General features: G+C 35.8%; 1 protein-coding gene across 1 annotated transcript; it reads left to right on the forward strand.

Annotated features, from left to right (window-relative positions):
* Nucleotides 1-9,624: 9,624 nt before the first annotated feature.
* On the forward strand, nt 9,625-12,054 carry LOC133768622 (lysosomal acid lipase/cholesteryl ester hydrolase-like; the record flags this gene model as incomplete). Its single annotated transcript, XM_062203319.1, has 1 exon — nt 9,625-12,054. A coding segment is annotated over one exon (1,155 nt), but the record flags the coding sequence as incomplete, so codon positions are not given.
* Between the last annotated feature and the right edge of the window lie 276 nt (nt 12,055-12,330).

A 12,330-nucleotide genomic window follows, 5' to 3' on the forward strand; every position in this document is an offset into this window, starting at 1 on the left:
AACTGAGTCATTCCCTGTATAGATAAATGTATGTTGACAGAATTATTACCTCAGGCCCTTTGTTGCAAGAAGGCAGAGTGTTACAAGTAAATTCTCCCAGAACTGATGTTTTTCTAACATATTTTTAGAAAAAGTCACAATCTTTTTATATTTTCAACTATAACAGTACAAATGTGACTATTAAAGAACTTAAAACGCATTAAAGAATGTGTTTTAAAATTGTGATTTTATCTGGAATGTAAAAAAAAAATGGCTTGCTATTGCTAATCAGAATATTTTCTACTTAAAGATTTTCAGTGTTATAAAGCCAGTGATTACCTAACATTCTTTTGTCTTTTCCATCATCCAATTTTCATGGGAATTATGTGTATTTTTCTCTGTAAAACATCATTGTTTGTTACTAATTTTTGTCACTGTTAATGATCTAAAGTGTAGTGTTGGCAGTAGTATAACCCATATAGTAAAGTATCAAACTGAATGTAATTCAGATATGATAGTATGATAGTCCTTTTCATTAAAGCACTATAAAACAAGATATACACAAAATCAATTACCTTTTAATTAGATCCCAAATTATAATTTCCTGTTGGGAGTCAATCTATATACTATATCTAGGAGGAAAACTGGGAAATCAGGTGCAGCATGAAAGTAATTAACTCATTGATTCGTGATGATTCCAATTGGCTCTTAAAAATAGTGAAGACTCCTCCGCCTAGTGGCGCCGGCACATCGGGTTCTAGTCCCAGTCGGGGCGCCGGATTCTGTCCCAGTTGCCCCTCTTCCAGGCCAGCTCTCTGCTGTGGCCTGGGAGTGCAGTGGAGGACGGCCCAAGTCCTTGGGCCCTGACCCACATGGGAAACCAGGAGAGGTGCCTGGCTCCTGGCTTTGGATCAGCATGGTGCACCAGCTGCAGCTCACCACTGGAGCGGCCGTTGGGGGGTGAACCAACGGCAAAAGGAAGACCTTTCTCTCTGTCTCTCTCTCTCACTGTCCACTCTGCCTGTCAAAAAAAAAAAAAAAATAGTGAAGACTCATCGTTTATTAAAAGGGATTTCAGGGGCAGATGTTTGTCATGGAGGTTGAAAAGTTTGACATGTTGGATTGCCAGGTTTGAGTCCCAGCTCCACCTCCAATTCTAGCTTCCTGTTAGCACAGACACCAGAAAAGAACAAATGGTAACACAAGTAGGTTAGTTCTTTCTCATGTAAGAAATCTGGGTTAAGTTTCCTACACCTTGCTTTGGCATGACTCAACCTAGTTGTTCTAGGCATTTGGGGAGTGAATAAGCAAATGGAAGATCTTTCTCTCTCTCTTTAACTCTCTCTTTTTTTCTCTCTCTACTGCTCTTGCACTCTGTGGCTCTGTCTTTAAAATAAATGCAATAAATATAACTTTTTAAGAGACTTGACATGCTAAGAAAATAAACAAACAAGTAAATATTAACTACCTCAAATTATCTTATAGCCTCCTACTTAAATTAGTGTTTTCCAACTCACGGTACAATATATGGACTGTAGAAATTAATATAAATTATTTTATAATAAAGCAATAAATCACTTAATTTTAAACATTAATATTAAATCAGCTAATTTGAATGAGTTCAAAATCCTTTTTTTAAGTGTTTTGAGAGATTTCTGTTATGCTTACATATTTTCTCTAAAACACAAGTATGTCCTCAATTGCATGCATTGTCATTACATTTAAGTGATATCTCAGTTTTTGTGATATATAGTTGAGGACAGTGGAATAGCCAATAGCAAATAGAAATAAAGAAAATATATTATCTGTAATTATTACAAGTTGATTAAATAGTTCCTATAGATTTCAATTTGTACAACTTAGCCATTCATTCCTAGCTATTGAAATAAATTTCAAAATGCAAATTATGACTTAAAATATATGTATTTTTACCCATGTCACATTGCTATATAGAAAATTATAGTTGGAAAATTCAACATTATATATAGCATAAAAACATAGAACACAAAACTCTAGGGGTGTTTAAAAGACACACAGAATAAGTGATAGTTACAAATAATTTCTACTATTGCCAGCAGCCTAATAGCTCTACATCCAACTGAAACATACCTTATATTCTATGGGAAACTGAAAATTCATTTCACTTCCTCTTCCTATTGATGGATTGACTTTCGTGGAGTTCTCATATAATTTATAGTAAAAGAAAATAACTCTGAAATGACAGTATGGAGAGCTCCACAGAAAAATAACAATAAAAATATGGTGAAAAATGTTTCTTCTTTACATGCTACTTATTTATTTATACTTATGTTTAAATTAATGACAACAGACATCAAAATTGTGCATATTTGCTGGGTACTATATAATGTTTCAATAGATGTATATACTGTGTAATGGCCAATCAGGGTAAATATATTTATCTCTTCAAATGCTTCCTTAGAAATCATTTCAAATGTAAATTGTCCTAAGAGCATATAGAAAATTGAGATGTGTTCTAGGACATCTACAAAATCTTAGTAAAAATATTGAAAATTGTTGGCATTTGAATTAAAACTTTCTCCATGCCTTCATCAGCTCTGTGAGATGGAAGTTCTAGTTTAGCTGAAAACAGGGCACCCTCTCCCCCAGCAATGAAACTACAGTGATGGTAAATTTTTGGGAGAAGTAGCCCAGCAGCATTTTCATCCCTTCAATCTTATTTTGCAGCAGCAGTGCTGTGCTGTCTATAGAAGAATCACAAGCAAGATCTCACACTCCCTTTTCCTCTCTTCACTCTCTACCCAGGGTTCATTTATAGTGAAGAAGCTCTGCATGATCCAAATGCAGTATGCGAAGGATTCTAGGCTCCATTAATCTCCAGCAGCTCACTTGCAGGGAAAAGTATTACAATGGGCAGCCAATACTCTGTTTGTAGAGTAAGGCTGTTACTAAAAAAGCAGACCATGGTATCCATGTTCTCAGTTCCAGAGCAGAAGAACAGAGATTAATGCCAGGAGAGAAGAAAACCATAACAACAATAAGTTCTATGATTTTCCACAGAACTGAATACATGAAACAAAGTTTGGGAAACTGCATTCCTAATGACAATTATGAAAGTAATAGTTCCCCATTCTTAAGAGCAATAATTTAAACCATAAACCAGTCATACGCTAATAAGTTAAGATGCATATTTTAAACTTTAGAGTAAAATCACTGAGAAAAATATCTCAGATTATGAAAACCATTAAAGTTATTAAAACAGTGTCTCAGAACATAACTTTAATGTGCATAAACATAGGAATGTAGGAACAAAAAAATAAAAATATTTCACTACATACAAAAATCAATTCAGGATACATAAAAGACCTAAATGTAATACCTATGACTATGATTTTGCTGGAAGAAAATGCTCTCAGACATTAATGTAATTACATCTTTGATGAGACCCCCAAAAGCACAGGCAATGAAAGCATAACTATACAAATGGGATTATGTCAAACTCAGAAACTTCTGCACAGCAAAGGAAATAATTAATAGAGTGAAGAGACATCCAACAGAGTGTGAGTTACAAATCCAACAAAGGATTACTATCCAGAATATATCAGGAACCCAAAAAACTCAACATAAAAACAACCAATCCAGTGAAGAGATGGGCAAAGGATCTCAACTGACAGTTCTCAAAGAAAGAAAAATAAATAGCCAACAAGTATATGAAAAACTGCTCAGCATTGCTAGCCGTCAGGGAAACACAAATCAAAACCACCATGAGATAGCACTTCATAGTGACCTCTGTCAGAGTGGCTATTATCCAAAAGACAGAGAGTACAAATAATGATAAGGATATGGACAAAGGGAACCTCTTATGCACTGTTGGTCAGAATGTAAATTATTGCAGCCACTGTGGAAAATAGTATTGAAACTTAATAACCATGTTTTCAGAAATATGTCATTAGACGATTTCATTATTGTGTGAAAAACACTGCACTAACATTCACCAACCCAGATAATATAAACTCCCTCATATCTGGACTATGTTGCATGCACACACTTGTGTGTGTATATATGGCATTGTATATTGCTCCCATGGCCATGGTGAACAAAACCACATGTATTAAATCAAGGTTAAGAGAAAACAATGCGGCCAGCACCGCGGATCACTAGGCTAATCCTCCGCCTGCGGCGCCGGCACACCGGGTTCTAGTCCCAGTTGGGGCACCTGTCCCGGTTGCCCCTCTTCCAGTCCAGCTCTCTGCTCTGGCCCAGGAGTGCAGTGGAGGATGGCCTAAGTGCTTGGGCCCTGCACCCGCATGGGAGACCAGGAGAAGCACCTGGCTCCTGGCTTCGGATCAGCGCGGTGCACCAGCCACAGCAGCCATTGGAGGGTGAACCAACGGTAAAAGGAAGACCTTTCTCTCTCACTGTCCACTCTGCCTGTCCGAAAAAAAAAAAGAGAGAGAGAGAAAACAATGCAATCCAGAGACACAGTGAATACAATGTTTATGAATGTTTATGAAATTCTGCAGGTGGAATATAACAGTCCCATATGTTAAATACATGCATCAATAATATAATTATTTATTATCATTATCAAATATTATGTACTGTACATAGTTGTGTGTTATATATTTGCACAATTGGCTATGCAATATGTTTGTTTTCATTAATATCACTGCAAACACATGGTTAATGTACTGCTCTACACATAATGGCAGCTACAACATCACCAGGTAATAAGACTTGTTCAGTTCCATTAATATCTTAATGGACTACTGTTACATATGCACCACACTGCTGATCAAATGTTATATGTTGTAACCAGTATGGCTAGTAAAAAAGATACATATATGTAGACATAGCAACAATAGCATTAAGTGTGAGAGGGTTGCACAATAAAATCAAAATGAAAATATTGGTAGAATTATTATAAAAACCCAATAATACTTAATAGTAGATATTAGATTCAAAGAAATAAAGTAAAATAATAGAAGGGATATACTATGCCTTTATCAACCATAGGAGATGTGAGATGTCTATACTAATGTAAATAAAATAGTTCTACTAGAGATAAATGAGATTTATCACAGTAAATAGAGTCAATGAACTGGGAGAATAAATTAATAATTAATATATTAATACATAACCATATGCGTACCTTATCAAGAATCTTAGTATATGTGAGACAACACTAATAAAACAAAGGGAGTAATATATAATTCAACAGTAATAGTTGAAGATTTCAAGAAAAGCTTTTAAATTGAATTTTCAGCAAAATAACCCTTAGATACACTTTTCTGAGCAAAAATTAGAAGGTTTTATTTACCTCATTTTTGGATTTTACTGTTCCTAATTTTATCTTGAAATTCAATTTTATCCCAAAGTATGATTACCACATCAACTTAGTAATGCACAGTTGTGTGCGATTAAGCAAAACAGTACTACACTATCAGGCTTGATTTACTCAGGCTTAAGAAAAACAGGATTGTTCATATAAAAGCAAATGTATTTCATGCTATTTGCCAATGTTTAATTTCAGTCTATAGTCTGGCAATGTAAACCCTGGATAAATATTAATATAATTGTGATTTTTAAAAGTAGTCAGAGTATTCTTACAGTTTAGCTGTGCCTGGCTGAAGCAGATTTTAGAGCTTCGTAACTGGATCCATGTTGACAATGATTTTAAATTAATCTTGAGAGAGAGCTGGCTGAGGATTCATTTCACCAGTCATTACACCAGTTACATCCAGTCAGCCACTGTGATTGTGCAGTCAGCCTTTACCCATGTGGGAAACACTTACCATTTGTGGTTTCTCACATTCACCTCTGAAGCGACTCCTTCACCCCCACAGCCATCCTCCAATGGGAAGTCAAAACTACCACACACGTTCTTCATGAATTGTATCCCCTGCTCTTCAAGCTGCTTCTCCAACATCTTAGAGAAAAGATTTGTCAATCTTACATCTATCACCTGCAAAGTTGGTTGGAGCAGACTCAATTTTAAGAGTTCCAAAGGACTGGCAGCATCTAGAAAATCTATCTTGTAGAGTGTTAAGAGCTATAGCTCCTCTGAGGCCTAAATTATTCTGCAGAGCAACCATTACAGCAATAACTTGTCTCCCCAAAAGTCAAAACATTTAGTTATACAAACAAATAATTAAAACAGAAGAATCAGATCTCTGAAATCTAGAGTGATGGAGGGGACACCATGACCAACCGCAGGGAATTAAATGGATTATAAGAGATTAATATGAATAATTGTGACAGTATGTCTTCTGAATGTAGACATGCAAACGATTATCAACATAGCAGCAAACTGAATCTAGAAACATACAATATAGATTATGCATCAAGACTACCATTAATTGGTTTAACATCCGAAAAGCAATTAATATAATAAATTCAGTAGAAAGAAGGACAAAAATCATGATTATCTCCAGACAAGAAAAAATTGATAAAATTCAGGGAATTTTAATAAAAAGATATAGATAAATAATCAAGGAATAGAAGGAAACTTTTCAAATTTATTGAAAACTGATATAAAGAATATTTGGGTTATCACCATATTTAACAGTAGATTATTGAATATATTCCAATTAAGATGAAAACAATATGAGTACTTTTCCTACCACCTGTAATTTCATAATAAAAAGAATGAAAAGTATCCCCATTAGAATTACAGAAGTAAAACTGTCTCTAGTTGCAAGTAACATTAACCAGTACATTGAAAATCTTGAAGAAGCCAGTTAAAACCAATAAATGAGTTCAGCAATATTTGTAGGATAAAAAAAATCAATGTGTGAAAATAAATTGCATTTTGCTGAAAAATCTAGCAATGAAAAACTTGGAAATGAAAATAATTAAATTATAATAATATAAAAAAATAAAGTACTTAGAATAACAAAATACTTAGGAATAAATTCACTGAACAATGCAAAATTTGTACTGAAAAATCAAAATATTTGGTTATAAAAATCAATGAAGTCTTAAATAAACTAAAATATATACTATGTTTATCCAAAATTATGATGAGTGAACCTATTATCAGTAACATGACAATATTCTCTAAATAGTTCTACATGATTCAATGCAATTTCTACAAATTCCAGGTTACTTTTTATTTTTTTCATAATTGATAAGCTGATATTTAATGTATGTGGCAGTGCAAAGGACCCACAGTATACAAAATTGTATTGGAATAAGAGCAAAATAAGAAAATACATTTTTTCTGATTTCAAAATTTTTTTGGTTACAATAATCAAAGCTGTTTGTTACTAGCATAAAGATAGACATATAGATCAATGCAAAAGAATCAAGAATACAGGAATAAATTCTTAAATTTGATAAAAAATAAACTTTATTAAAATGAAACATTGCATGCTTCACACAACAGTATCAAGACATTACCATGGGCCATCAAAGAAGGAGGCTCCTTTCTCTGAAGGGAGGAAAGAAATTCCACTTTGACTATGGCCTTGTCTAAATATGATCAGAGTTGGCTAACTCAAGAGGCTTCCATAGCCTCGGCAGCTCATCACAAGAGCCTCGGGTGATTACTGATGCCATAAACAAGAGTGTCAATTTGTTAAGTCAACAACAGGAGTCACTGTGCACTTACTCCCCATGTAGGATCTCTGTCCTTCATGTGTTGTACTATGTGAATTAACAGTATAACTAGTACTCAAACAGTACTTTATACTTTGTGTTTCTGTGTGGGTGCAAACTGTTGAAATCTTTACTTAGTATATCCTAAGTTGATCTTCTGTATATAAAGATAATTGAAAATGAATCTTGATGTAAATAGGATGGAAGAGAGAGTGGGAGATGGGATGGTTGTGGGTGGGAGGGAAGTTATGGGGTAAAAAGCCACTATAATCCAAAAGTTGTACTTTGGAAATTAATATTTACTAAATAAAAGTTAAAAAAATTACCACACATAGAATGGGGATAAAAATTTTAAATATCTGATAAGAGGGAAGGAATACCTGTATTTGATACTCAGTTCCACCTCTGACTCATTTCCAACCATTGCAGACACTGGAGAGCAGCAGTGATGGCACAACTAACACTTCTACCAACCATGTGAGAGACTTGTGTTGAGTTCCTGCCTCCTGATTCTGGCCCTAGACAAGGCCCAGCTGTTTCAGGAATTTAGGAAATGAACAGTTGATGGGCTATTTATCTGTCTCTGTCTTTGTCTCTGTGTCTACCTCTCAAAAAAATCTGAGAAAAGTTTTGTATATAAAATATCCAAAGAACTCTTACAAGCCCATAATAATATTATTTGGCAGTGTATGATCATATACTTCTACAAATAACGTATGCAAAAGGTCAGTAAACAATTGTAAAAATACCCCATATCATTAACCAGTAGGAAAGTTCAAATCAAAACCATGACAAAATACCATTTCACACTCATTTGGATGGCTATCGTGGAGAGGACAGAAGATATCAAGTGTTGGTGAGGATATGGAATGGAGAAACTGAATAATCAAACATTGCTGATGGAAATATAAAATGTGCTAGCTCTGATGGAACACAGTTTTGCAACTTATAAAAAAGTATAATTTCATAGGGTCTAACATTTATACATTTAGATGTATATCCACATTAGTTTTAAACATATTCATACAAAAATATACAACAGGATATCCATAGTATTATTAATTATGATGGCCAAAAACTGACATACTTACCCCATCTACCAGTGAATAAATATAAATAGAATCTTTTCATCTATTCAATGAATAGTTGTTCTGCAATAAAAAAGAATGAAACATGAGTCTATGTTACAACACAGATAAATCTTGAAACTAATATGTGAAGTCCCAAAAGATTACATATCATATAAACAGACCAATGTGCAATGTCAAAAAATGAACTTCTATAGATTTTCAAAGTAGATTTCTGATTGCAGTTGCTGGGCTTGAAGAAAGCAATGAGGAGTGTTTCTTTTAAAATTGGTGAAAAACTAAACAGACTATGATGATGCTTTAACAATATTGTTTATATACGACAAAGAAATTGCAAATTTTAAATTGTGAATTTTATTGTAGTAACTAACATGCATTTTATGTGATACTGAGAACCAAGTATATTAATAGATTTCTTTAAAATGGAAAATTCCAAAAAAGAAAAATAGCATATGTTTTCTGAAATGTAGTAGTTAATTCAAAATACAAAAACATATAAGAATGAAACTGACTTCTTATCACTTGATTGTTATTTTTAGCCCTTGTCTATACTCCTGTGGAACAGTGATGTTTCTGCTTTTTACTTGTTGAATATTATGGTTAGTGATGCATTAAAACTATGATTATAAAATTGAAATTATGTTATTGCAAAAATTAAAGAAAAAAAAGGAAGATATGGGTGGAATTGAGGAGGAAGGGGGGGAAGTATGGTGATCTGGGAATTGTATCTAGGAAATACATGAAATCTGTTCTTTTATTTTAAAATGAAAAATGCGGTCGAGTGGCGGCTGCTCGCCCACTCGCTGGGGACGCCTTGGTCCCCCCCAGCTCCGCCCTGCACCGACGCTCCGCAGGCGGTCAGTGCGGCTCGGGACGGTGGCCTCAGGCTTTGTTTTCTTTCATTTCTCTTTCTCCGTCCTTGATTGACACATTGGAATGCTGACATAATTTTGGGCAAGAGCAGAAGTGAATACATGGTAGGAGGAGGCAACAGTTAACCTTGGCTGAAGTTAATGATGCTTCCATCGCAAAAGGAGGGGAAGAGAGTGAAATCATCAGTCACTGGGGATACCCGGCCAAGGAGCACTACGTGGAGACAGAAGATGGGTACATTCTGTGCCTTCACCACATCCCTCATGGCAGGAAGAACCGCTCTGACAAAGGTCCAAGACCGGTTGTCTATCTGCAGCATGGCTTGCTGGCAGATTCTAGTAACTGGGTCACAAACCTTGCCGATAGCAGTCTGGGCTTCATTCTGGCTGACGCTGGCTTTGACGTGTGGATGGGGAACAGCCGGGGAAACACCTGGTCTCGGAAACACAAGACTCTTTCAGTGACTCAGGATGAATTCTGGGCTTTCAGTTTTGACGAGATGGCAAAATATGACCTACCAGCTTCAATTAACTTCATTCTGAATAAAACTGGCCAAGAACAACTGTATTATGTGGGTCATTCTCAAGGCACCACAATAGGATTTATAGCATTTTCACAGAACCCTGAGGTGGCCAAAAGGATTAAGATGTTTTTTGCTCTGGCTCCTGTGGCTTCAGTTGATTTCTGTACTAGCCCTCTAGCCAAATTGGGACAATTTCCAGATCTTCTCTTTAAGGACTTATTTGGAAATAAAGACTTTCTTCCCGAGAGTGAAATGCTGAAGTGGCTGAGTGTCCACATTTGCACCCACGTCATTTTGAAGGAGCTCTGTGCAAATACTTTCTTTATTCTGTGTGGATTTAATGAGAGAAATTTGAATATGTCCAGAGTGGATGTCTATGGATCACACTGTCCTGCCGGAACCTCTGTGCAAAACATGTTGCACTGGAGCCAGGCTGTTAAATTACAAAAGTTTCAGGCCTTTGACTGGGGAAGCAGTGCCAAGAACTATCTTCATTACAACCAGAGTCACCCTCCCGCGTACATCGTGAAAGACATGCACGTGCCCACCGCAGTCTGGAGTGGAGGTCGGGACTGGCTGGCAGACGTCAAGGACATTAGCATCTTACTGACTCAGATCACCAATCTGGTGTACCACAAGCACTTGCCTGAATGGGAACATCTTGACTTTATCTGGGGCTTGGATGCCCCATGGCGGATGTATAATGAAATTGTCAATCTAATGAGGAAGTACCAGTGAAAGCCAGAAATGTATGATCTAGTCGGCGATGGTGTGTGAAACTGTACCATCCAGTTGGTGAAAATGTGTGATTTCTGTAAAATACCTGTCTTGCTTTCTCAGGGTGATCATGAATATAGACTGTATTTTTATATACAAGAAATTTATGACTATGAAGATGCCTAATTTTCTCATTAGAATTAGAGACCACCGCCCCCACCCAGATATTATTAGTTTAGCTGTGTCTGAATGTGAAGCTAGTGTTTCAGCCATTGTGTTTGTCTCTTTAAAGGCATGGTGAGTGTCACAGTATCACCAACTTGTGTGAAGGTGGTCGTAACCATTCTGTTTATCCTTATGACCAAAGTCCATGATGTTGCCTTTTGACTCCCACACAGGAACACACATATTGGAATTGTTACCCTGTGATGTTTTTCGGTAAAATCATCTGGCACTGGGTTGAGCTCGGTGTAGAAAGTTCCCAGTCCTCATCCCCTGCCCTTAACAGACTCTCTTGTCTCATGGTCTTGTAGGAGAGATCCAAGTGACACTTTTTCATGTATTCATGCAATAGATGCACAAACTCAGTAATAATCCAGCTATGCCAATAATAAATGAATCTATCATGAATTTTATCAAACCTAAATTTTAAAAAACTGTTTAAACTTCTCAGGCTAAGTGAAATAATTTGTGGGTGTCCTCCAAAATGAATTGGACCAGTTAAAAAAAAAACCAATGTTTTAAATATCTTGAAGATTGACACTGAGTTGTCTAGATGAACTCTAAATTGGGTGACATGTCCTGGTTCTACATGTCTGAGAGACGAGCCCTGTGAAGAGACTGTACCACTGTTTTCCTGGAAATTAAGGTACTCTGGGAACCAGCTGCTATAGATGATGTCTGTATGAGCCCAGAGCTCTGTGGCTGCCCAGGAGAAGTGTCCTAGTTCACTTTCATGCCAGTGAGATGTGGACATGTTTTCAGGTTAAAGCTCAGCTCAGGAATTCATTTTGCCTGTTCAGTTCTGTGTGATCATATGCCTGTATTTTTAGCACAACTATGTTGCATCCCTGTGTATGGAGGTCATTCACCTGCTTGGCTTGTGGCATTGTTTCCTTAGAAAACCTTCAGGTAGACAAAACGATGTTTGATGTATTTTTATGATACAGTGTATTAAGCTGCAATAACAATATTTGGTATTAGCTAACATATGCAAGAAGAATACTAGTACTTTGTAACATTATTAAAGCATCTTATTTAATCTTTTCAATAAAACACAGACTCATAAGCTTGAAAAAAAAATGAAAAATGCTGTTTAAAAATGAGGGGGATGTCAAAATCAAGCTTTTTAAATCTCATAAAAGCTATTAATTATTTAGATGAATTCATTTTTTCTTTCCCTGTGAAGGGAGATTGTTATCAAAACAGAGACAACTATAATATCTCTGAATAGGAATGACAAGACAAGTAATTTCTTCTTGTAAACATGATGACCATTTGTGTTGTTAATTTACTTTATCCAGAGAGACAGAGACAGATACTAAACTTAATGTATAGCTTATTAATGGTCTC

This window comes from Lepus europaeus, chromosome 10 (genome assembly GCF_033115175.1).
Source record: "Lepus europaeus isolate LE1 chromosome 10, mLepTim1.pri, whole genome shotgun sequence".
In the NCBI taxonomy this organism is placed as follows: domain Eukaryota; kingdom Metazoa; phylum Chordata; class Mammalia; order Lagomorpha; family Leporidae; genus Lepus; species Lepus europaeus.